A 27841-nucleotide genomic window follows, 5' to 3' on the forward strand; every position below is an offset into this window, starting at 1 on the left:
AATTAAATATATAGATAATAACACATATTAAAAAAAATATATATATTATAGATAGATAGATATTGAATTGTTTGTTTATGGTGCACAGCCTGTAGGCGGCGCTATGAGTGTTGATTGCGCACAGGACTGCAGGTGGCGCTGTGAGCTGCACTGTTGCAACCTGCCACGATGAATGTCAAAAACAGAAGAAGAGCATTTAGCAGGTATGTGGCTGTTGTTCGACTCAGCTTTTATTCATATTAAAGTAGTTCCTTTTACTTTCTGAGGGAGTTTGCCTACCGTTTATTCCATTATATTTGTTTGATAACATATCTATTTTTAGTGCAGAAAAATAAATAATTTTTCATTTGAATTGGCATGCTGACCGGTATGTTAGCCAGTGAATTGTGTTCTGGACATGAATCTTGAATAAAGGTTTATAAGTAAACTGTTTATATACTGTATGATTTTGAGTGTATTTTGACATTTGCATATATGAGAAAGTCATGATGATTTACATATAGGCCTATTGCATAACAAACACGTCTAGATCATTGGAAATTTTGCCTGATCTGTAAGTTTAAATAGTACAAAACCATTTGTAATATTAACCTGCTCTAAATTCTAGTTGTTTATGTCACTGAAACCAGTGTCAGAATTTAACTTTTATAATAAGGAACAATATTTGCCCCCTGGATTTGGTCTTCATGGGCATGTCATGGGGGTCTTCAATATTTATATTAAAATAAATATTTTATTTATTGTTTTAAATTTATGAGGGTATATTTTTATAGCCATTTAAAACTCAAACTGTGTCTCATCTGTTTATATAAAAATATTTAAAAAATTCTCAAAATGTACTGTAGGATTTATGACCTTATCTTAAGAATTAATCGAACATCATATTTTATGCAATGATGTGTATAACTAGGACTATAATAGAATATTAAGAACTATACGTTTACAAATAAAAACAAACAAACCTTAGAATTCATTACAGACGCATTTTCTGCCCCCACTTTTTGAATTTCAGGGGCATTTTTGGTGGTGTGTTTGCCCTGAGCCCCCCTTAATTTCTGATCCTGACTGACACGGGCTTGTCAAACACACCTGTTTCTATAATTGTCAGTATGCTAAATTATTGCTGTGCATTTATAGTATGTCTTCATCACTGAACACCTCAAGACTTCGTGTATACTAAATATTGTGATTTCACGCTGTATTTTCAGATGCTGGAGTTGTAGACTGGTTCGGTCACTGCATCCAGGCAGTTATGTCTGGGCATTTGTGCTCAAAGCTCCTCTTTTATGCCGGTGGAAGACATCTGTCCAGTTTTCTCGAGGCCAGCCAGTATGTTTTACCGTCTACACTGTGTAGAACCTGCCTGTTTCCTTCTCATACCCGGGGCTTTTCCTCCCGTTATGGTAGATCAGATGGAACCTCGGGGCAGGAAGGCGGAAATGCATTCTGTGCTTCTAGACGTGAACCGGACTTCCAGCTGAGCCGGCTCCAGATCAATGCAGTTCTTCGTGCTAACGAGCAATCTGTCCGCATACCAGAGTTTGATGGGCGCGGTGGTCCCAGCCCTGTGCTGAGGTTTGAAAGCAACCAACTTGCAGCCAATACTCCACTAGAGGACCGGCGCAGTAGCGCCAGCTGCCTGCAGACTCGCGGCATGCTGTTTGGCGTGTTTGATGGACACGGCGGACATGCATGTGCTCAAGCGGTCAGCGAGCGGCTACCTTATTATATCTCTGTGGCGATGATGTCAGAATCTGCCCTGGAGGATTTGGAGGCCGCCATGGAGACTTTACGCCCGGTACCGCCGATTCTAAAATGGTACAAGCACCACAATGACTACAACTACAGAGAGTCTGCTACGCTCTACGTCAATCATTTGCGTGTTTACTGGCAGGAGCTTCTGGCGAGTGAAGAACACGGCAATGGTTTGAACCCTGTGGATGCACTCACGTACGCATTCCAACGGCTAGATATGGATCTTTCCTTGGAGTCGCAAGTGCCACTGGCCAATGACCTCATGCGCAACACAGCCATACAGGCTGCCTTTGCTGGTTGCACTGCTTGCGTTGCCCACGTGGGACCAGAAGGTGTGCATGTTGCGAATGCAGGAGATTGTCGAGCTGTGTTGGGCGTCCGAGAGGACGATGGGAGCTGGAGTGCTTTGCCACTCACGCAGGACCATAATGCCACCAATGCAGCCGAGGTTGAGCGGGTAATGTGCCAGCACCCGGCCAGCGAACGCCAAACTGTAATCTTAGATGACAGGCTTCTTGGTGTGCTAATGCCGTTGCGTGGGTTTGGAGACGTGCGCTTCAAGTGGAGTCGAGAGCTACAGCAGAGTGTGTTGGAGAATGGAGACTCAGATTTAGAAGCATTGAATATTTATCAATATGCTCCACCCAATTACTTAACTCCACCTTACTTAGAAGTCACACCTGAAGTCACTTACCACCGCCTGCGACCACAGGACCAATTTCTGATCCTGGCCTCTGATGGTCTTTGGGACGAGATGAACAATGAGGAGGCTGTCAGGCTTGTGGCGGAACACCTGACGGGTATTCACCTGCAGGAACCGGTCTCAGCCAGCCAGCTTAATTTGGGTCAAATGCACCAGCTGCTGCTGCAGCGACGGGCCAGGGCAACACCCGCTCTGGATCTGAATGCAGCCACGCACTTGATTCGCCATGCGCTGGGCACAGATGAGTATGGAGAGATGGACCAGGAGAGGTTGGCCACCATGCTGGCATTGCCTGGTGACCTGGCACGCATGTACCGTGATGACATCACTGTCACAGTGATTTACTTTAACCCGAACTTCAACAAATCATCTCATAATAAATAATTTGAAAGAAATTATGTTTTAAGAATGGTGTTTTCAGCTGTGAATTCTAGTTTTGCTAAATGTTTTTTTTGTTTTTTGTTTTTTTAAGGCTGTTGCTAATTGTATTTGATCCAATGCTTAACAATTTTTTTTGCCTCAATATATCTACAGGTAACCTGTCTGAGTCTGCAGTAACATAGTGTTTTGGAAAAAGATAATGCAAACTGCAAGAATTTGGTGACTCACTTTTAAAAAAGGTCACACAATGTGAAGATATATGACCATATCTGTCCATGTAGTCCAGTCTGCAGCAGATACGACTAACATACCGTCAAATGATCAGAAGCATCTCGGAAATGTATGCTAATTTCCTTTTGAGCTCTTGCAAATGTTTTTCATGTGCTGCTTGTTCTTATAACTCTTATAACTCGTCAGAGTTATATTGTGTACAATAGAAACAATTCAATGAAGCGGACATTTGAGTGTATGTTTTAGAAAGGTTGAACTATGAACATTATAAATTGTTCTATCACGCACACGCTATTTATTCATTAGCATATTATCTCTGTTCTATGTCACGTTCGTTTTACATTACTCCATGCATTAGTTGTGTAGCCTAAATTTTACATTAATTTAGCACACTTGACTCTTTGTGCTGTGCGTTTTTTGTTTCAGCAGTTTGATTTGTCCTCTTTCTGGGATTTCTTGGCCTTTGCTATGAAGAAGTTTTCACTTGTCACTTTTGTAAATTATCAAAGTACCACAGTGAGTCACAAAATAAACTTGTCAATGGTTAAACTGACGATAGTTGCTGAGCAAAGTATGAAGGTCATAGGGCCAGTTTTATGGACGGTTTTATAACACGTACAATTTTTGCCACTTGCAAGTCAGGCTTTTTCAAATCTTTCAAGAACATTTTGCTTCAGCAAAATGTTTTTTTTTTTTTTGTTTAAGGCTTGATGTAAAACTGGCTCACCATGTGTCTTGAGAGTAAACTCTTTCTTAGTTATTTGTGTCTCTGTACTATTTGTACTGTTCTAATGTGAGTTTAATAGACTTCAGAGAGCCTCTCTTTTCTTGGGAATTGGCTACTATATTTTCAATGCAAAAATGTGAACGTTGTCTTTGAAAACACTTTTCAGTTTTTATTTTTGTGAGTTCCTCTTCTTTAATTATTAAAAGAAGTTTTATCCAGAGAATCTTGTTGATTATTTCAGAATGTCACAAAGAAATAAGCAAACATTGGAACTCTTTACATTAGATTGGTCATCACTGAAGTTGGAGATGTTGTGTTAGTTGCATTCTTATTAAACTGTCTTGAAGAGCAAGCTTATATACTTATCTAACATAAAATCGAATAACCGTTATGCAAGTACTCCTCAATAAATGAACTTATGATTCCTTTAAGATTCAAATAAGGACTGTATGCATTTTGTTCTGTGGTCTATAGTCTCAGAAAAAGAAAAGGTCGGGCCAGTAGTTCAGATATTTATCTGCCCTGCCAACATTTTCACCTTCCCCAACATGGAAACATATTTTTTAAATTGATTTCATTTTATTTTTAGCATGCATTTTTTTGTATGTGTGTGTGTTAGAAAATAAAATATCTATCATCTATCTATTTATCATCTATCAATATATCTGTCTATCATCTATCTATCGATCATCTATCAATCATCTGTCTGTCATCTATCTATCATCTATCAATCGTCTGTCATCTATCTATCATCTATCAATCGTCTGTCATCTATCTATCGATCATATATCTGTCTATCATCTATCGATCATCTGCCTGTCTGTCATATATCTATCTGTCTGTCTATCATCTATCTATCGGTCATCTGTCTGTCTGTCATATATCTATCGATCGATCATCTATCTGTCTGTCTATCATCTATCAATCATCTGTCTGTCTGTCATCTATCTTTGGATCATCTGTCTATCATCTATCGATCATCTGTCTGTCATATATCTATCGATCATCTATCTTTCTATCATCTATTTATCATCTATCAATATATCTGTCTATCATCTATCTGTCTGTCTATCATCTATCTATCGATCACCTGTCTGTCATCTATCGATCATCTATCTGTCTGTCTATCATCTATCTATCGATCAACTGTCTGTGATCTATCGATCATCTATCTGTCTATCATCTATCTGTCTGTCTATCATCTATCTATCGATCATCTATCAATCATCTGTCTGTCATCTATCGATCATCTATCTGTCTGTCTATCATCTATCAATCATCTGTCTGTCATCTATCTATCGATCATCTATCTGTATATCATCTATCTATCAATCATCTGCCTGTCTGACATATCTATCGATCATCTATCTGTCTGTCTATCATCTATCTATTGGTCATCTGTCTGTCTGTCTGTCTATCATCTATCTATCTATCGATCATCTGTCTGTCTGTCTATCATCTATCTATCGATCAACTGTCTGTCATCTATCGATCATCTATCTGTCTGTCTATCATCTATCTATTGATCATCTATCTGTCTGTCTATCATCTATCGATCATCTGTCTGTCTGTCTATCATCTATCTATCGATCATCTATCTGTCTGTCTATCATCTATCGATCATCTATCTGTCTATCATCTATCTATCGATCATCTATCTGTCTGTCTATCATCTGTCTGTCATCTATCTATCGATCATCTATCTGTCTGTCTATCATCTATCGATCATCTATCTGTCTATCATCTATCTATCGATCATCTATCTGTCTGTCTATCATCTGTCGATCATCTATCAATCATCTGTCTGTCATCTATCGATCATCTATCTGTGTGTCTGTCATCTATCAATCATCTGTCTGACATATCTATCGATCATCTATCTGTCTGTCTATCATCTATCTATCGGTCATCTGTCTGTCTGTCTGTCTGTCATATATCTGTCTATCATCTATCAATCATCTGTCTGTCTATCATCTATCTATCGATCATCTGTCGATCATCTATCTATCTGTCGATCATCTATCTATCAATCATCTTTCTGTCTGTCATCTATCTATCAATCATCTGTCTGTCATATATCTAGCGATCATCTATCTATCTGTCGATCATCTTATCTATCAGTCATCTGTCATATATCTATCATCTATCTGTCTGTCTATCATCTATCTATCGATCATCTGTCTGTCTATCTATCTATCGATCATTTGTCTGTCTGTCATATATCTATCGATCATCTATCTGTCTGTCTATCATCTATCAATCATCTATCTGTCTGTCTGTCATCTATCTATCGATCATCTATCTGTCTGTCTGTCATCTATCTATCTGTCTGTCTGTCTGTCTATCATATATCTATCTATTGATCATCTATCTGTCTGTCTATCATCTATCTTTCGACCATCTGTCTGTCATATATCTATCAGCTATCTTTTCAGTCATCTATCAATTGATCATCTATCTTTCAAATTTTTGTTTTTTTTTTTTTTTTTTTTTGTTTAATGATAAGGTTTTATTACAAACAAATCTAGGTTAATAATTTGCAATAGTAGCTAGAAATTAGACAGCTTCAATGTAACTGCATGGTAAAATCATTAACGCAAGCCACTATTGCAATTTCGGCAAACATCCTCAGTGTTAGCCAGTTAGACAACTTTTACCATGGTCAGCAGAACTTGCAACAACAAAATTCAAAATATCCCGGTAAGAAAAACCAAATATGTTTACAAGAAATGCGCACACACACAAGATGAATAAATCTAAGATGTCAATGGAGCTGTGGCCAAACTGGGCAAGTAACAGTTCTGTTAACGGGCCCAAAACACTCTCACACTGGGCAATCCTTATTGTGGAGCCCTGAACAAAAAACAGCTCCTCTTTGAATCACATGTATAATTATTGATGCAGAAAATGGTAAAGTGGACATGGAAAATATAATATATTGTTTATATGCTATGGGTTATTGTATAAAATTATTATCGTTAATAATATCATTTTATAATATAAAATATCGGTGCAAATACTGAATCATTATTTTTCATAACATTCTCATTAGGCCACTGGAGGGCCCTGGGGTCTGACCTGAGAGCTGGTGGTGTTCTGCGCATGCGCGGAAATTCAAACGCTCGCGCGCTGCTGACAGACAGACACGTTTGAAAACTCACACACGGTTACTTTGTTGAGGTAAGAAAAGCGACGAAGAATATTTGATAAATTAACACGACTGTCGTGACTTTTTATGTTTTTGACAAATTTTATATGTCGCGTTTTGTTTTTGTTCTTATTCTACCCTCTTTGCTAGTTAGCATCGCTTTAGCCGCATAAAAGTAGCAAAAAAAAAAAAAAAAATCAGATTATTCAAATTAATAACGTTAATTGACTTTAAAGACGCTACTTCACAGTTCATTGAAGTTGTAAATCAAGTAGAACTTTGAATTGAATCGCAAATGATCTGTCATGTATTTTCCCACAGGACTGTGTAAATAAAGCGAGTAAAGCTAGCTGTAGATGAAAGGTGAAACACTGTCTGAAATACACCTGACGTGGGACTGTGGCATGTTTTGAAGATATAAAGGCTAAACTTATTGAACTTGGGCCTGTTTTATAGCTGTCTGGTGAAAAGAAATGGAAAATCAGAAGAGACTGAGAGATCCACTGGAGGAGAACACTTCAGCCTCTAGTGGTAACACTGATTTCACACCAAAACCAAGTGTACTCCATACCAAGACAACATGTTTGGTTTCATAGTTGTAAAGCTTAGTGAGCTGCCTAGCTAGACAGCAGTTTTGAGTATGTTTCCAAAGCCTTAGGGTTAATTGATCATGCAACTGGTTTTTATTTATATAATGCACATAGTGTTGAAATGTAATGCAAGTAGTCATTTAGCAGTCACTTTTATAGTGATTTAGAGATGTCAGTCTCCCTGGAGTGGCCTGTTGCTCAAGTCACAATGAGGATAGTTACTGGATCGTGCCTTGCTAACCACTTCACTTTAACCATTACACCACACCTTACATGATAATATCAGCATTGAGCCTTGTGAGCATTGTCAAAGAGGGATTAACTATTGATACAAGCGTTGAAATTCTTCCAGAACTTGAGAATGTGTTAAAGAGAAGGCGGCTGGCCGCAGGCGGTGAGGAGAACCTGGACCCCACAAATTCCCCTGCTAGGACTCGTGAGAGACGGGCAGAGCTTGAGGTGAAACCAGACACCCCAGCCATCGCCTCGATTCGCTCTAGAGTCCAGCAACTCAGCCAGAGACGGGATGGTAAGAATTCAGATGTCTCGTTTTTGTAGAATGACTGAAGACTATTCAAATATGTATTGATATACAATTCATTTTTTGCCTGTTATCCATATCCTAACTAATGCCATTTAGGAGAGTACGCTAGAATTGGGTTTTGCCAATATCGATATCTAAGATGGTGGAAAAGGCCAATAACGGATTAATCGGTCGATAATTAAAAAAAAAAAAAAATTTTTTAGTATTTCCTTACTATAACAGGTACAGACATAGAGGCAAAAAGAGTCCAAAATAAATAAAATCCCAGATGCAGTTTATTATTCAACCAAAATCCCAATAATGACCAGAAAAATAGTAAGATTTCGTGCGTAATGTGGGATTCTTTTTTATTTTTCTTTCCCCTTTTTCTCCCAAATCTGGAATGCCCAGTTCCCAATGCGCTCTAAGTCCTCGTGGTGGCGTAGTGACTCGCCTCAATCCGGGTGGTGGAGGATGAATCTCAGTTGCCTCTGCGTCTGAGACCGTCAATCCACGCATTTTATCACGTGGCTTGTTGCACGCATTACCGCGGAGACACAGCGTGTGTGGAGGCCCACACTATTCTCCGCGTGCCCCATAGAGAGCAAACCACATTATAGAGACTACGTGGAGGTTACCCCATGTGACTCTACCCTCCAATTTGGTTGCTTAGGAGACCTGGCTGGAGTCACTCAGCACGCCCTGTATTTCAACTCGCAACTCCAGGGGTGGTAGTCAGCGTCAATACTCGCTGAGCTATCCAGGCCCCTATAATGTGGGATTCATAACTATAAACAAGTCCAAAACAAACTGTGGCCTCTTATTTTGAAATGAAAGAGAATTGGCCCTGTTACAATACTATATAGTTACTAAATGGAGCTTTTTATTGCCTAAATATTCTCCTGGAGAAGATTTTTGTTTATATATACAGTATATCTCACCAGATGAGGTTTTTTATTATTAACAACAAGGCATGAAGTTGGAGACATCTATGTATGTGCTGATGTGGTACGCTTCTTTCCATAAAATCACTTTTTTCATTGCATGCCCTCAGTTCAATTTAGAACACTTAATTATCTTATCAAAATAACAAAATATGCATTGAAGTGAGGATAAAAATTGTCAATGATGCAAGTTTTAGATACAGCAAATATATCGGTCTACCATTACTTGCAATTGTGTTTGTTTTGTGTAAGTACATATGAGTTCAGTGTAGAAATGAGTAGTTTCTGTGTGGTCAGGTGGGACTGGACTCCAACGCTGCTTGTCTGACCCTGGGTCCGAGGGTCCGAATATCTGTCACATTGGTGAGTATTCTCACACTCAACCTTCACCCTGCATAACTTCAACTTTCCATCACAACAGCTGCTTCCAAAGGAATAGTTCGTGTAAAAAAGAAAAATAAAGAAAAGCATTATTCATCATTCCAAAGATGCTAAAAAATTGTGTAGCAGCTTTTTGAACATATGTATTTTTTTCCGAAAGGTGAGGGAGAGTTTAGCTCCCGCCTGGAGCGCTTCAAAGCTCCAACACCTCAGAACAGCCCTGGTCACTGCACCCCCTGCACACGCAATCTCTCCAGATTTGTGCATGGCATCCAACAGCAACTGAACACTACAGTGACACCCAGCAGTAAAGAGGTCTCCCGTATTCGTCAGGTACAACTCTCCCACTTGCCTGACCTGCTAATTGCCTTTTTCAAGCCTTCAGTAACAAAAGGTATTAATTTTTACAGTAAGTTTTAATAACTGACATAAGTGTCTCTCTGGTGCAGGCACGTGAGGATGAGTTGCGTCTATTGAAGGTTCAGCCAGTGGCAGAGAACATGTGGTTGAAGAGAAGTCTGTCTGACTCTTCTCTTACTGAGGTGAGCCAATCAAGTTAAGGAATACTTCACCCAGAAATAAACATTGTGTCATCATTTACTCACCATTTTGTTGTTTCAAACCCATATGATTCTACCCCGTTTCCACCTGGTATTAAGATGTGTTTTTGGTGATCCAATCACAAATGATCAGCCCTAAATACAGGTGGAAATGTGGTCCAAAACATTTTGTGATCGGATCACTGAAACCGCATACGGAGGTAGTAAAAAATGCATTGGATAACGTCGCATTTCAAGTGTGAAATGCAATCTGTCCTGAATGTGTCCCGGAAAGCAGCAAAGCACCACCCCTCACCCATCAAACAAGAGTTTAAACTTTGCCTTTTATGTGTGGCTTTGAAAAGAAATAACTATCCAATCGGAAAATTTGAAAAAGCGAAATCACATCCAAGCACGAGAACTTCACGGATCGTCTTCAGTGTGTCTGATATCAACATGCAGTTACACTGATGAAAAGCACACACATCTGAAGCTCAGTTAATACAGGTACTAAACTAAACAAATGTTGCATTTGAGCTTGTATTAAATTTCAACTGCATTTTGGAGAAACCACAAGCCATTTTTTTTTTTTGCGCTTTCCTTATTTTTTTTATGACTTTTGCAGTTTATTATAATGCAGTAAAACACTGACATAATGATTGAGGTGTGTTGTCATGAAACCAGAGACCCTCCCCTCGAAATCTAAACACAGGTGGTGACAGAAGACGCATTTGAGACACATGGTAATACCAGGTGGAAATAGTAATGCGTCTCAGCTGTCCACTTGTGAACGGCTCATTGATAATGCATCTTAAAGGTGGAAACAAGGCCATTATTTATTTGTTGGTGGAACACAAAGAAAGATGCTAGGTAGAATGTTAGTCTCAGTCACCATTCACTTTCATTGCACTTTTTTCCTGTACAATGAAAGTGAATGGGGACTAAGGTAGTGATGCACCGACAGGAAAACTTTTGGCCGAAACCGAAAATTCTGGAGACACCGGGCCGAAAACCGAAAGACTTTGGAATATCTATCTATCTATCTATCTATCTATCTATCTGTCATTCTTCCTAATGTTAAATCTATCTATCTATCTATCTATCTGTCATTCTTCCTAATATTAAATCTATCTATCTATCTATCTATCTGTCTTTCTTCCTAATGTTAAATCTATCTATCTATCTATCTGTCATTCTTCCTAATGATCTATCTATCTATCTATCTATCTATCTATCTATCTATCTATCTGTCATTCTTCCTAATGTTAAATCTATCTATCTATCTATCTGTCATTCTTCCTAATGTTAAATCTATCTATCTATCTGTCATTCTTCCTAATGTTAAATCTATCTGTCATTCTTTCTAATGATCTATCTATCTATCTATCTCTATCTATCTATCTGTCATTCTTCCTAATGTTCTATCTATCTATCTATCTATCTGTCATTCTTCCTAATGTTAAATCTATCTATCTATCTATCTATCTATCTATCTATCTGTCATTCTTCCTAATGTTCTATCTATCTATCTATCTATCTGTCATTCTTCCTAATGTTCTATCTATCTATCTATCTGTCATTCTTCCTCATGTTAAATCTATCTATCTATCTATCTATCTGTCTGTCATTCTTCCTCATGTTAAATCTATCTATCTATCTATCTATCTATCTATCTATCTGTCTGTCATTCTTCCTCATGTTAAATCTATCTAGCTAAGACTTTAATTCTGCATGTCATTTCCTTTTGTGTTCCTTAGACGAAAGTAAGTTATATGGGTTTGAAACGATGAGTAAATGATGACCAGACTTTCATCAGGTTTATCAGGGTGATCTGACCACAACAAGACACCTGTGGATTCTTATCTGGTTTTTGAGCAGGTTAGATCAAATGTAAATTATCCTCATTTTCTCAGAGAGGCTCTCCATCCACAAGCTCGCCCTGGGTTCACAGGAAAACCCGAAAACTCCAGTGGCCTCCGTTACAGCTCGGGAGTGTGAGCATGTGTTTGACACCATTTGTTGAGGATTCATTAAGTTTTTGTGCCCTATTTATCTTGGTTTCTCTCTTTGTTACTTAGTCATACTTTTCACCCTTGGTTTTAAGGTTTTCATCCAGAATTTGAATGTGGTCACTGGGCCAGTGTGATTTTAATTCACACTGACTCACTTGGAGAACTTCACTGGGTGTTTAGTATGTGTGTGTGTGTGTGTGAGAGAGAGAAGGGGGGGGGGCAAACCATAGTCTCATTCAGCTTGTTTCTGTTTTGTAGGAAGAGCTGAAGGATTCTGAATTCAGCTCCTGTGAGGTTGACAGTAAGGAGTTTGAAGGAAGTCTGAACACCACACCACCATGTACAGTGGCGATTCGTTTCCCCAGTGAAGAGCTTAATACCTCAGCAGGTAAATGTGCTTTCTGGAATCTCTTAGGTCTTAAAAAACTACTTCATTAGAATGTACAACACGTCCTATTGAGTCCTATTTCAGAAACACCAGGCAGGTTTATTGACTTTAATTTGTGTGGTCATACAGAGATGTTCCTGTTTTCCTTTTTCCTCCTTTTTTACTGTTTTATTTACACTGGGGTCCAAAAAATCTAAAACCACTTGTCAAAATGCAACCATTTAGCTTTTTTTTTTTTTTTTTTTTCTTTTCCTCATTTGTTTCTAATATCAAATTATACTATCAGATTAACGCTAAAAAGTTGAATAAAAAAATAACATGGATTTTAGAATATCTTATTATTTGGTATGTCCCCCTTTGGATTTAATGTACGAATGTTTAAATGAAAACCTGATGATCCATGCTATCAAGCATGGTTTGAGAATATTCAAAAGATCATCTTGTGTGCTTCAATTAAAACAAGAAAGTCAAAAGAATTACCTTGGTCAATTTCACAAATGTGCTTGCATTTGATAAATGACCAGTGCGCTTAATCTGAAATATTTCATCATTTTTTACGTCTTTTTTCCTTGTTTTAAAATTGTCAAAATCCTTTGTTTATTTACTTTTTAATTGCCTGGTTTAAATGAAATGATAAATACCAGGTTTTCAATGTGGTTTCAGGCTTTTGGACTGTAAAATGTGTTTTGTAGCAATATTTAATTAAATTGAAACCAAGAATTTTGTCTTCTGGATTAGAACCTTCATCCTTGAGCACTTCTGCCCTGATTGACAAGATGTTTGAGGACGTCCTGCAGGATGCAGACAAGGAGGATGAAGATGAAGGTGAAAATACAGAGAATGAAGAGGAGATAGAGAAAGACAAGAGCAATTCTTCAGAGCCTGAAAAAGATGAACCAGAATCAGACACGGTGGAATCAAATCAGGAGTCCCTTGACCAGAGTGAAGAAACTCCTGATGGCAGTTCTGCAGGTGATGAAGAGAAGGAGCTCCAGCCTGTTGATGGTGAAGAAGTAGAGATGGAGAGGGAGGAGGAAAGCGGCCATTTGGGTGCTGAAGAGGACTTCCTTACTCTGCCGCCCAGCTGTATTCTCTCTCCTCTCAGTAAATCAGTGGAAGCTGTTGTCACACCATTGGTATTGATAATCCTTCACATTACAGTTTGTTTTCCATAAGATGTTTTTATAAATTTTCAATGTACTTGTGTTTACGGTGAATGAGAGAAAGTGCACTAGTTTTTTTTTTTGTGTTCAATGTTTCAATATGGCAAAATATTATGTACCATTCAAAACCCAAGATCTTATTTAAATATTTTCATTATATGTCTTCTGACATAATTATGTCACTGGTTTTGAATGTTCTTACAGGAGATTGAAATCACTGTGCCCGAACCATCAGTCCTGCCACCATCACCTGAAGAAATGTCAATGTGTACTGCTGACAATGTTCCACCTCTGTACAGGTGCAGCTTGCTTAGAACTGCTTAAAGAGACAGTTCACCCAAAATGAAAATTCTGTCATAATTTACTGACTCTCTTGTTTAGAACCGGTTTGACTTTCTTTGTTCTTTGAAACACAAAATGAGATGTTAGGGATGGCAGCCTTAGTCACTATTCACTTTAATGGTATGCAGAAAACAATGCAATGTAAGTGAATGGTGACTGAGGCTAATATTCTTCCTAACATCTCCTTTTGTGTTCCACAGAAGAAAATAAGTAATATGGGTTTGTTTCCACATTAGTTTAAAGGTGCAATATGTAATATATTTACAGTACTAAAGCATAAAATTATCATAAAATGTTATCAGAGATTTTGGAAACATGCTAAGTTGAAATATAACTACTACAGCCAGTATATTCTACTTTGAAATGTAAGTTCTGGGGCGGAATTTCTGTTTGTGTTGTGGCACGTGTGATCCCGCCCACTGCCCATTTCCCAATAGTATTTCGACACCCTGGGTTGCCAGATTTGAAACAAGTTAGCGGGCCAACACAGTGCGCTGCAGCCATGGAAGCCAACAATACATCTAGCTAACAGTGACAGAGTTATAAAAAATCCACATGAGCTGGTTTATAATTTGCAAACAATAAAAACATTGTAAACATATGCATTAGCTGATCAACTTGCAGTGTACGACTCGTCACTTGCCATTGTCAGTTTGCTCATTCCTGTTGCGTGTCCTCAACCTGGCAACCTGCATGAGCTTCGAGTCTGGGGAGGAGGGGACGGGGGAGACAACTCTCTCCAATATTTTGAATTTGGACTGCAGTACCCATTTTAAACGCTTGATGTCAATGTTACATATTGCTCCTTTAACTAAATTGTGACAGACTTTAATTTTTGTCTTGTTGTCATTCTATGTTACTGTGTTTATCTTTTTTGATAGCATGTATTACCAATTGTAAATATTTACTTTTCAGTTGTTGATTCGCATGTGTCATCATAATTGACAGTAGTTATTCCTTTGATTGACAGCATTGACTCTTACCGCTCACAAAGGAAGATCCACCCTCCCTCTACGCAAAGCATGACACCTGGAGTTCAGAAGCAAGCTAATGAAAAAACCTGCCCAACACAGCCCATCAACACCAAGGAGAGAATTAAGGTACGAAACAGGCTGAAGTGATAATGAATTCATTTAGGGCTGTCACTACTGATTATTTTGGTAATCACGTAATCTACTGATTATTCTGACAATTAATCGTGTAATTGGAAAAATTATTTAATAACTCAGATTGCATACATTTTTCGAGGTGAAGTCACGTTTGGCTAAAATGCATTCATTAGCCTAAGTTTTGATGCACTCTATGATTGAATAACTACAACAAAGCAATTGTGCAAATTATATCTAAAGCCAGCAGAAACCCAAAGCAGATCTATAATATAAAAAATGTAGCCTATATAGTTCAAGCTGACAGAGACCGGCTACTACAGGTGTGCCCACTTTTTTTTTTTTTTTTTTTTTAAACAACACGATCTACCCATTTCAGTTTAAAACTCAAAAATGGGAAAACCATATGGCCATGGAAACAAAATATTTTATCTTTTCAGAGACAGTGTCTGCCCACCAATCTTGTTTATTGAAGATGAGTTATAGTCATGGATAAACTATTTTATGGAGATATAAAAGTCATTTTATTTGGTTGTTGTTTTTAAACGATCACTTACATGCAAAATGGAATACAATATTTACAGTAATTACGTCATTGAGAGATATGTTTTCTCTCTTGTGTTGAGCTGCAGTTGCTGCCGTTGTTGCGTGTGCTACATACTGTACATACATATCGCAAAAGCTTTTCACTTCCCACGTCCCTTGTAAAATACTCCTACTCATCTGGACATTCAGTGCCTTATTAATTTAACATGGTTAATAATTTCACATTCGGAGACTAGCCATTACTCTCAGGTAAGCAAGTTTCATGTTGTGTCTGCGGGGCACAAGACACACAGCTGGTGGCTTTAACGGTTCACGTTGAGCTTTGACTGACAGTATACAGACCTGCAGTTTTATTCAGTAAATAAAGTTCTCTGGGTTCCCACATTTAAGTTTTACCTCTGATAATGGCCACAAACTATACATTTTTATCGGAAGTGGAGTATTGCGAACTATTACAAACTTAATCTTCATGAAATCTAATTTATATTTGGAGGAAGATCGCATTTACATTTAAATTGTAATTAATTTACACAGAACGGAACCCAAATCACAATCTGCAAAAAATAACCTTCTTAGATCATCTAGATTCATATTTATTGAACAGAAAGTGTTTGTGCATTCCTCATTGCATGTGAAACTTTAATCAAGTCCTATAGACTTCTTTGTCATAATTTTTTTTTTGCTTCATAAAAGCCTATATTGTCAATGATCGTGTAGATAAATAGGTTTAGAGTGCATTCCAATGTGTTTTTTGCTGAGTTCAGCATGTCCCGGGCAGAACCATATGGCTCACCTTCTCTCCCGTATCTGGACGCATCTGTGAAAACTGGATGTCTTATTTTTGAGTTCTGTTGCATTGTTTTTCAAATCTAAAGTAAAGTGCTCTCACATAGCTGCACCTCTTTTCCTTACGTTTCTGGACCCTCATCCGTGGACCACGTCACTTCCACCTTATTTTTTAATTGAGGAACTTTTTGTATCGAGTAATTGAATAAAATCGAGTAATTGTGACAGCCCTAAATTAATTTGCCTGTCGGTAACTTCATGCTACGAAGTCTGATGTGGGTTTATAAAGGATTTTTTTTTATCCTCTTAGGCTCTGAATGAGGAAGAAGCCAAGCTGCAGACGATCATTACACAGACGCTGCAGGCTCTGAGCTGCTGCAGTGATGAGGAGCATGGGAAGGGTTCCCTGCAGGAGGCGGAGGCTGAAAAACTCCTGCTTGTTTCCTGTAAGTATCTTGAATGTTCTTGCAAAGCTTAATAACACACTGAGGCAGCATGTTCTGATTCAGTTCTCATCTATACCTGTAATGCAGGTGAGAAGCGGGCAGCCTTACTGGCAGAGGTCAGCAGGCTGAGAGAGGGTGTGTCCGGAGAACAAGACTCCAGTAATGCTTCTCTTCAGCCCTGTAGGGGTACCGTCAGTATCAGTAGCATCCAGCTGCCTCTCAAGGTGGAGTTTGTGTGCTCTGCTCGAACAGGTAAGAGTGTAAAAGGGATAGTTCAGCTAAAACTGAACATTCTCATTGTTTACTCACCATCATGTTGATCCAAACCCATATGACTACCGTGGAACACAAAAGGAGCAGTTTCATTTTCACATGTCATTTGTAACACTTTTGCCTCTTTTAAGGCCGTCCAACACACTACTTCTTCGTTCTGATTCGTTATGGCCCATGTAACATTATGGCGACACCTTTGGCTACAGCAGCTGATGCCCATAATGGAGACACCATCAGTTTCCCAACATCCATCACACTGTGAGTCTTAACAATTCATAAAAATACTCTGCATCTTTACACTGATGTTAGGGTGCAAGAACAATAGTGTGATGTTTTGTTGGAAGGTTGTTTAAATGTAACGGTTGTGATTTCCACCCCAGACAAGACATCCGTTCCAGTTTTGAGATTGATGTCGAGGTCTACAGTTTGGTAGGTACAGCTAATATCAGATGAAAAAAAAAAATGGTACTTTCCATTACTGGAAAAACCTATCTCAATTTAGAAAATCTCTTAATTTTGATGTTGTTAAAGGGATAACTCGCCCTCATGCCATACCAGATGTGTGTGACTTTCTTTCTACAGCAGAACACAAAAGATATTTGCAATGCAAATGAATGGTGACCAGACCTTTGTAGCTAAAAACAAACCACATAACAGCAGCATAAAAGTAATTCATGCGACTCCAGTGGTTTAATCCATATCTTCAGAAGAGATATGATAGGTGTGGGTGAGAAACAACAATGTTTAAGTCATTTTTTTACTCTAAATCTCCACTTTCACATTCACTTTCAGATGTGAAAGTGAAACTACACAGGCGCCACGTGACTTTTTAGATGTGAAAGTAGAGATTTAGAGTTCAAAAAGGATTTAAATGTTTATATTTTTCTCTCCCAGACATATCACTTCTGAAGACATAGATTTAACCACTGAATTCATATGGATTACTTTTATTTGATTTTGGAGCTTGAAAGGTCTGGTCACCATTCACTTGCATCGTAAGGACCTACAGAGCTGAAATATTCTTTTACAAATCTTAATTTGTGTTCTAGAGATACACATCTGGGATGGCACGAAGGTGAGTAAATTATGAGAGAATTTTCATTTTTGGGTGAACTGTCCCTTTAATGCTTTTTTGATGTGATGTTTTTATTGTGTATTTCTGTTTTGTAGTCCAATACACAGAGCAATACCAGCAGCATTAACATTCAGCAGTTCCGCAGCTCGACAAAGTCAAGGGTGTGTACACTTTCACATGTGATCCTGAGAGAACAGTGTTTTATCACTTTTATCAATGCGCAGTTACAACACAGTGTTTGTGTCTCTAGGTGACACCCAAGAAGATACTCCACAGCATAACAGTATGTATCTTCTCTCAGTTTCCATAATAATATTCATTGGGCCTCATTCGTGAATATGTTAATTGTTCGTAAAAACATTCTTGCATATATTGTTGTATTCGATTCAATGTGACAGTTTGTGTCAGAATGGTTTAAGGAATGATTCAGAAATTCGTCCTGCTCATATTTCTGGAATGAGGTCCATTGTGTGTTTTAAATTAGGGGAAAACAAAACAATAAAAAAAATCCTGCTTAATGTTGGATTTTTGGAGCTTTGGCTCATTCAAATGTCTGTTTTTCTCTATAGAAATCTAACCAGAGTGTGACATGTAAGTATTTAACTAATTGACTAATCATAGATTGGTTGGTGGTTTCAGGTAGTAATATTTCTTTTCCCTCTATTATAGCTGCTAATCTGCCTGGTCTGAGTGCCCGACGCTCCAGTAACTTCACATTAGTGGGCTCCCACAAAATCACCCTGAATTCACTGGGACAGAGCAAGTTCCCTCTGGACAAGGTAATGAGGCACCTAAACTGGGGTTATATAAGAGAGAGTGAGATGAAGGGTGTGTGTGTGTGTGTGTGTTGTTCTCACCTTTTTAAGCACTTGTTTTATCACTCACTGAGACTATGAAGGATCATGGATCTGTATTCTAAGGTTAACTACACATCAGTACATCAGTTTGTACATCATCTTACATATCAGTTGTTTGACTAAAAGCATGCTTGATCAGTAGGGGTGCAATGGTTAAGTCATCTCACGATTCGGTTCGGTTCACTGTTCCTTAAACCTAAATCAAGAAAAGTTAAGATTGAAAAAAGTTTTTTTTTTTAAATAGTACTTTAAAGATATATGCAAAACAGTTAGTTTCCTTAAAAATGTAGCTAAAAGTACTGTACTTAAAAGTGCTAAATGATCTATCAGAGATATACTGCGACTAAAAATCAGCCTGGGCAATGGTAACACCAAATGGAAAATAATAGTTGATACTGTCACTGATTACAAACATTTAAAATATTTAAAATGAAAATCATATTTTTCTAAAATAACATTGTCTCCAGTTACATCTAAATATCTTTTCAGAAATACATATTTAATGGAAGCGCATGCTTATCCAGTTATATTGCAGTCGTAACGTAGAGCTCCTTGTGTCCAACTAAGCGTTTTCCATTTGTGTGCACATAGGCTCAGGATGTCACCCGCATCGGATAGGACAGATGCAAAATAATTAAGCGTCTGTAAGGGGGTTCAGTGGAAAGGAGGCGGCGAGAACCGGCTTAAGAATATAAATAATAGCTTAATAATAAACGCAACCATAAACACACAGTACAGCTGCCTGCAATTCTCTCTCTCTCAAACTGTCATCCCCGGCCACCTTTATCCCTCGCGCGCCCCATCAGGCTGATTAGGGACCGGGCGTGCGTCATTCCAGCCCGGCCCCGCCCTCCTCGGCTCTACAGCGTCCTATCTCCACGATGCGCATCGTCACATTTTTGAACCGTGATGTATCCTGCCACGATGAACCGTTACACCCCTATTGATCAGTGTTCTGAGGTTTTGTGTTGTGTTTGCACTGTGGTGGGTGTTCTGGTGACATAACTGGGTCTCTGTCCTTCTCTCCTTTTTCTCCACTCAGATGAAATTTGAAGGCAAAATCAGGCGACTTCTTGGAGATGAGTTTCAGGAAAAGGTGTCACAGTTTCCTGCTTGTTGTCTGCCTGTGGTTTAGTGGGCTTTCCACATGTTTTGTTTGTTTGTGAGCAAAACGGAGAGAAATTCTATACATGTAACTGATATATGTAAAAGGCCTATTAGTGCATGTCTTGGCCTGTGCAACAGTCTTATGATATTATTATATACATGTTCACAAATGCAACAAATATCCTCATGATTTCCCTTTTTGAATCTCATATAAGTAAAGCATTTCTGTTGTAGTTAATATCATGATACTTGTCTTCGGCAACGTTTTTGAAAAATATTATGTTATTCATTACACACACAATTATTGCTGCAGTTCTAGGGTGAAATTTACACTGTGTGGCACTAAAAGTGAGTTAAAGTTGATGCTTTATCGAGTTTTAAATTAGGGCTGCAACTAACAATTATTTTTATAATCAACTAATCCCACGGTTTTCGAACTGGGAGGCGCACCTCCCCGGGGGGGTGCCAGAGCTGGTCAGTGGAGATTGATAATAAATTCACCAAGTAAAATCAAAAGATACATAAACACAAGGTAATGCATTGTCACGATAAATGAAAATTAATAGCTTAATGGACCATAGTCCAGCTTAATAGACCATAGCTTTATGTCATTATAATACAGTTAAATGCCGTATACGAATGCATATCACGCGAGAGTGCGTCCATGATGTACCGGTTGCGTGAGCGCGAATCTCTGCTCCTTAGTACTCGCACAAAAGTGAAAGTATGCCCTCAAACATATGCTGCTCTCTTATCTCCCTGCTCTTGCTCATAGAGAGCGTGTGCATGCTCAAAGTGTGTCCTGTGCACTCACGAATCTATTATAAAGCCATATAGCTCTGTCTCTGTTTATCCGTCACAATGTGTCCATTATGAGTTCAACATGAAATCGGGTCGATGTGTCTTCATGTGTTTGTGACAAGAGCAGTTTCACATGGAGACAGACACTGGCTCATGTGATGGTGGTTAAGGGGGGTGCGGTCTTGTACATTTTGTCGGGGTGGGGGGTCTTACTGTTTAAGACTTTGAAACCCCCTGGACTAATCTAACAATTATTGGAATTGTTATTCGACTATTCGGAAAATTATTGCAATGATTAATCATTAGCTCTTAACCGATTATTCAGCTTGAGCCTCAAGTTAAAAGGTTGTATTAAACGTGCTTAACAACAATAAAGAGGACAAAATCATCTTTTAAAAATACCTCTAAATAACATTCACTGAATTACAAGGGGGAAAAAATACTGTTATGTTTCATTCATTAAATAATTCCCTTTTTTTTTTTTTGTCTTGTTTTCCATTTAAAAATTTCTAAAAATCCTTAAGATACATTTACTTGAAGCAATATATAAGATATTTAGTATTTTGTATTTAAGTGTATTTTTTCACTTGGTTATATTTCTGCAAGTGCAGTAAATACAAAATATACCTATATTCAAGATCTGTTCTCTAAAAGCAAGTTTAAATATCTTATGTTGCTTCTCAGGTGAATGTGTATTGTTTTAAGGATTTGTGTATATTTTATAATATTTAATATTATATTCAAACATATTTTTCTTCTGCAGTATAGCTCCTAAAGTAAATGTATGTTGTTTTAAAGGAGTTTTAGATATTTATATTGGAAAACAAGCCAAAAAAATTATACACTTTTTGCAGTGTATAATGGGCTAAAACTACGCCCTCTCACTTTTTTGTTCACTTTGATCCATCTTTAACTCACAAAAAAAACAAACTCTCAGGGGCCTGGGTAGCTCTGTGGTAAAAGATGCTGGCTACCACCCCTGGAGATCGCTAGCTTGCTAGTTCAAATCTCAGGGTGTGCTGAGTGACTCTAGCCAGGTCTCCTTAGCAACCAGATTGGCCCGGTTGCTAGGGAGGGTAGAGTCACATGGGGTAAACTCCTCATGGTCGCTATAATATGGTTCGTTCTCGGTGGGGCGCGTGGTGAGTTGAGCGTGGTTGCCGCGGTGGATGGTGTGAAGCCTCCACACGCACTATGTTTCCGTGGCAACGTGCTCAACAAGCCACGTGATAAGATGCGCAGGTTGATGGTCTCAGGTAACTGAGATTCATCCTCCCCCACCTGGACTGAGGCGAATCACTACGTGACCACGAGGACTTGGAAGCACTTTGGGAATTGGGCATTCCAAATTTGGGAGAAAAAGGGGAAAAATCCACTAAAAAACCCCACAAACTCTCTCTCTTCTTAATAGAGCTGTGTATCGCAGATTTTCTTCGCGATAAGATACACACCGTGACACATACAGTATATTATGATTCAATATGTCACGAGCCATCACGTTATTATAATCTAGCTGCAGCAAGCGCACGAGGGATGAGGGTCCCGTGCCAGTGTGTGCATCAGCCGGGTGCAGTTTCAATCTCCCCCTTAGATTGGGTCACTTCACTCGTAGAAGCGGCGCTGACCGCACGGAGAAATGCCAGTTTTGTAGTTTGTGCTTATTTACATCAACCTCTTCCTTATTGTTTGAAATTGAATAAAGGATGCATTAAAGATATAACGCCGGGGTGTTTCCTTTTTTAGACGTGCTGACATGCAAGTTTTGTTAAAACGGAACTGCAGCTGTGATCTCGTTACGTTAAATGAAATAAAACAACTGTTCGACAACGAAAATCTTTGTCGACTTTTTTTATTGTCAATAATGTCGACTAATCGTTTCAGCCCTATTTTAAATCAACAAAACCGACCTCCCTACCCTAAACCTTAAACCTAACCGATAGTGTCATAAAAATTAAATGTGAGATGAAAAACACAACCACGTCATTTTGTGGGGCTTCTATGACACTTTGGGGTTCACGTGTTGACTCGTGTGCTCTTCAGGACTCATACCCCAGTCCTTTACATCACAAGTGTAACGCTCCATCAGTTGAGCTACCACGCAATTTGATCGCACATGAACAAGCTTGTAAATGTTGGTTATGTAATGCAAACTTTAAAACAAGTCATTCGCTATAGTAAAAATGTTTAGATGTCATAAGATAGAATTGTGTGAGGGATGGCAAAAAGTACATGTTTTTGAATCGTGATTTGTGTAAAAGTGAATAAAAATCATTGTCATTGTAGCGCCTCTAGTGTTCACCAGGAAAGTGCCACGTAAAAGTAATTTTGCAAAAATGTAGGTTTAGTAACGTGATTCTGTGAGACCAGTAGGGCTGGGTAAAAATATAGATTTTTCCAATGCATCTCGATCTTCTTTTAAACAATCTCGATATTGATTCTGATTAAGCAGATGTCTACTTTAATAATTGTAAGAGCTTTGCTATTATAATTGAGCTATAATCACTCATTAGAGCTTTATTGTACACCAAGTGTTTCCTTCAGAGCTTCAGTGTTACAATTAGTTATTCATGCATAAACCATGTCTGCAAATTAAATTGACTGGATTAGACACGATTTTGAATGGTAATTTAAGTTTTACATTCAGTTAAAGTGCCCAATCTAACCCATTTGTTCTTGTGTCTAGGTTCCTTTTCTCTCTCCTCTGGAGGGACACATCTATCTGCGTCTGCACAGTGAGGGCCACTCCAACGTCCAGCATCAAGGATTTTGGGTGTGTGTGTGTGTGTGTGTGTGTGTGTGTTAATGCATGTGTTCTAAAGCCCGACTGATACCATGAATGATTACCTACGTTTTTGGCATCTAACGGAGTTGTCTGTAATTCTTCAATTCATTTATATATTGACAAAAAATAATAATACAGTCGACGATAGTCATTTGCAAAGAAGATATGTAAATTATACAAGCAGTTTATCTTCATAGTCACACACTGACCCATTTTAATGGAAGTTATTTAACAAAAGTCATCTTTGAAAACAACTTGCTTTCTGTATTTCTTCCTGTTCACGTCAAAACATAATTGTGTGATAAATAATTTTTCCTGTTTATCTGTCAGATGAAAAAACGTCCTTATCAGTTAGGCTTTAATAATGTGTTATATTGTAATTTTATTTGACTTGTGGTGTGTGTGGGTTTGTAGAAAACATGCTGTTTTTAATGAAGTGTGTAAATTAGTTAACATTTTCTCTCTTCTCTTGTAGACCATGTTCGAGGATGTGAGTGGTTTTGGAGCCTGGCAGAGGTTGTACTTTCTTCTTGAAGGAGGGCATCTGCTCTACTGGAACCATCCAAATGAGATGGGTGACAAGGTGGGATTGTGCAATCAACACAAGCCATCCCCTTGCACAGAATTACATGCATATAATGCATGTCTTTTCTCTGCATGACTGTTGTTCTGTTGTCTGTTCTCCTCCAGCCAGCAGATGGCAGTCTCTCCCTCTTTGGCTTCTGCAGTGTTAGACCCGTGGAGAGAGAGTGCTGTGCACGGCCACACACCTTTGAATTGGTAGAGACTAACACCCTGCTGCAAGAAGACAGCCAGACCTTGAAGAAGTAATACACCCATGTATTTACTTCAAGCAATATTGCTGATTATTTTATATAAAGTTTAAAATCGGCAGCCCTGTCAAAACAATCACACTTATATTAGTCAAATATCAAAAATATTAGATTTAAAATACTTAACAGCCTTTATAGTTTTACCGTTTACACTTTATATGTAGATTTTAACTCTGTTTGAATGAACATGTTCTTATGTTGTTGTGCAGATGCTGGTTCTCAGCAGACACAAGAGAGGAGAGGACTGACTGGATGGAGAAACTCAATCAAAATTTACTGGACTTTCAGACCTGGAACAAGAAGCCTGTCTCCAATGACAACTGGGCTAGCACATCTTCTACCTCCGGAACCTCTCGTGAGAGCATCCTATAGTGCTGCACTAATATGAACCCCTTAACATGTAACACTAAGAAGGGAGCTCAAACTGAAGAATAGATCAAAACTGGCACTTTGTAATGAGCATGAAGATCTATTGAGATTAAACTCAGGCAGCCTCAGAAGGCTTATATTAAGAATGCATCATGATCTGCCTTATATAGCTGTTTATTAGACGCTAATAGAATATTGGCATATTTATCTAAATTAAATATCTGACTTTTTGCTATACTCGAAATATAATAAGTTAAGCAATGTTAATGCTAATCATTACAACTGTTTACCACACGATAATTTGGCTTTAAGGAGAAATTGACTAATATTTGATTTTTGGCAATATTCACATTAGCAGAGGAGTGCGGTTTGTATGTTTTCAAGGTAAATGCTTTAAGGTAAGTGCCTAGTTTGAATGTCAATTTATCTGCTGCCTTATCAGTAGGTATTCACTCAGTGTGATTACATGTGGGCTTTACATTTTAATGCAATAATCCTAAAACCAGGATCTGTTTTGGCTTATGGTTATTTATGAGGGTCTCCCTGATTGATGCTGTTAAGTTTGATGAAATATTTGGAAAGCACTGCATCTCCTCTATACTAAAGCTTTTTAGTTTTATTGCTTGCTCTTTGGCAACAATCTGCAGTCTTTATCTAGAAGGGAGAATTGTTTTTATTTGTGTATATACAGTATATGAAGTACGTAATGAATACTGTTGCTGATTTCTATATGATTTGTTTTTGGGGGAGGGAGGAGGGGATTCATATCGTTATCTCCTCATGACCTTATTTTGAATAATATTGGTAATTATATTCTCAGCGCGGTGAGATTTTGGGAGTACCTTCTTATGCATTACATCTACTGAGTTGGACAGTCCGACCAAGAATGTAGTCAGTCGTTCATGTCATGTTTGTAACTTTACCCAAATGTAGTCTGGGGTTCTCGGGGTTGAATCTGGAACACCTTAAAGCTGTTACGTATGACAGTTTTTCATGTGTGCAAATCATTTTGCAGGAAATGTTTTGTTGGTGGAGGTTGATTTAAAGTGTCAGTAGATTACATCTATTTGTCATTAGAATGAAAAGTTGCCTTTCCAGGGTCATTTCTTTGAAACAGTTGGGAAGTATTTGTACGTGATGTATTTGTCCCATATAAGTGTTTATTGCTGAGGGTTTCCATATTCTATATCTGTGTAAAACTCTATGAAATATCCTGGGAAAGGAACTATAAAATAAATATGGCTGTTAAAGCCTGAAGTGTTTGTTTCTCTTCATTCTTTGTTTTATATTACAGTGTCCCCACGGTTTTGGGGAAACCTGGAAAATTTGACATTCTAGGCCTGGAAAGGTCATTGAAATTTGTGTACTCGGCTGTTAAATATTTCATCAGAAATTGCTCTGAGTGCAATCTCCTAGTAGTACTCATTGCAAACAAATGCAAAAGTCATTAAAACTCACTATTTAAAAGGTGTGGAAACTAGGGCTGGGTAAAATTGTCGATTTTACAATGTATCGCAATCTTCGTTTGAACGATATCAATTCTTAAATCTCAAGATTTATTTTTCACTCTGTGGCAACCCTAAACTATTAGCACAGAGGTCCTGCCACTTGAGAGTAAAAGTTTGATTTAACTCATTCTGTGTGTCCAAAGACGAGATCCACGGATGTCATTGAATAATGTCTCTTAATACCCTTTGTTGCTTTACAGTCAGTTGTTGATTATAAACAACAAAAAAAAGAAACGTTTAATTCTAATCACACTTGGATGCGCTAAAGAAACCACGCACGTCTTCTCCCGTTGTATGCGCTTAAAGAGACTGTGCCGATGAATATGTGAAGACTCAAATTTAATCCTGCTGTATTATTACTCATTAGTTTTATTAATCAATGTTAATTGTCATCAGTATTCATAATCATTTAGTAGCAGTATTGATCATTATGTCTGTTATGTTGTGTAAGTCAAGGCATGTCTAAAGCCTGGTATAAGACTCAAGGTTGCATATGTAAGCTTTATATAGGTTGCATATGTGCCAGCTTTCCTGATATGAGTTGAAGTTTGCATGTGATGTGTGTTTTACATTATATGGGGAGGGGGAAGTTATTTTAAACTGCTAGGGTTTGCTTAAATACATCCTCCAAATATACTCCTTTAGAGAAACACTGCTCTTCAGAGAAAAACCGAGAGGCGAGCGAACAAAGATCATCGCAAAACACCATTATAATTGACATTTTCTTTCTCTATGTCTGATAACTAAAGATTTAATACATTTGTTATATCCTAGCAAATTTAATTGGTGTAGCTCCGTGACTTCACAACGGGGAAAAACATAAATTTAAGTCTTCATATGTGTTCTACATATCCATGTAAATACTTGTAAATAGTACAAATTATTCAAGTAAACAATAAAAATCTAACAAAAATTACATATGCAACAATGTATGCAATTTCAAGACATTAATTGATGGAATAGACTGAATTTGAACATTTTTCAAAAGCTAAAATTTGATAAATTCTAGAGACTGTTGTGCGTGAAAATCCCAGGAGATCAGCAGTTACAGAAATACTCAAACCAGCCCGTCTGGCACCAGCGATCATGCCACGGTCCAAACCACTGATATCACATTTTTCCCCATTCTGATGGTTGATGTGAACATTAACTGAAGCTCCTGACCCGTATCTGCATGATTTTATGCACTGCACTGCTGCCACATGATTGGCTGATTAGATAATCACATGGATGATTGTTGGTGCCAGATGGGCTGGTTTGAGTATTTCTGTAACTGCTGATCTCCTGGGATTTTCACACACAACAGTCTCTAGAATTTACTCAGAATGGTGCCAAAAACAAAAAACATCCAGTGAGCGGCAGTTCTGTGGATGGAAATGCCTTGTTGATGAGAGAGGTCAACAGAGAATGGCCAGACTGGTTCGAACTGACAAAGTCTACAGTAACTCAGATAACCGCTCTGTACAATTGTGGTGAGAAGAACAGCATTTCAGAATACTATTCCAAGACGCTGGTGGTTTTAATG

At 38.2% G+C, this 27841-nt stretch overlaps 2 protein-coding genes across 2 annotated transcripts; both read left to right on the forward strand.

Annotated features, from left to right (window-relative positions):
• Positions 1-159: 159 nt before the first annotated feature.
• Positions 160-3623, forward strand: LOC127456267 (pyruvate dehydrogenase [acetyl-transferring]-phosphatase 2, mitochondrial-like). Its single transcript, XM_051724677.1, has 2 exons — positions 160-203; positions 1209-3623. The coding sequence occupies exons 1-2, from the start codon at positions 173-175 to the stop codon at positions 2840-2842; spliced, it is 1665 nt and encodes a 554-aa protein (XP_051580637.1). The 5' UTR covers positions 160-172; the 3' UTR covers positions 2843-3623.
• A 3299-nt stretch (positions 3624-6922) lies between these two features.
• On the forward strand, positions 6923-26054 carry LOC127456262 (anillin-like). The gene is made up of 23 exons (XM_051724672.1): positions 6923-6977; positions 7402-7476; positions 7888-8064; positions 9300-9365; positions 9544-9716; positions 9833-9925; positions 12193-12322; positions 13061-13458; positions 13690-13784; positions 14798-14927; positions 16576-16711; positions 16799-16963; positions 17116-17242; positions 17365-17413; positions 18155-18220; positions 18310-18342; positions 18629-18650; positions 18729-18838; positions 19959-20012; positions 23508-23594; positions 24082-24189; positions 24297-24433; positions 24649-26054. Exons 2-23 carry the CDS (start codon positions 7419-7421, stop codon positions 24809-24811), a joined length of 2577 nt encoding a protein of 858 aa, XP_051580632.1. The 5' UTR covers positions 6923-6977; positions 7402-7418; the 3' UTR covers positions 24812-26054.
• The last annotated feature ends 1787 nt before the right edge of the window (positions 26055-27841 follow it).

Source organism: Myxocyprinus asiaticus, chromosome 18 (genome assembly GCF_019703515.2).
Source record: "Myxocyprinus asiaticus isolate MX2 ecotype Aquarium Trade chromosome 18, UBuf_Myxa_2, whole genome shotgun sequence".
NCBI classification, from domain to species: Eukaryota; Metazoa; Chordata; class Actinopteri; order Cypriniformes; family Catostomidae; genus Myxocyprinus; species Myxocyprinus asiaticus.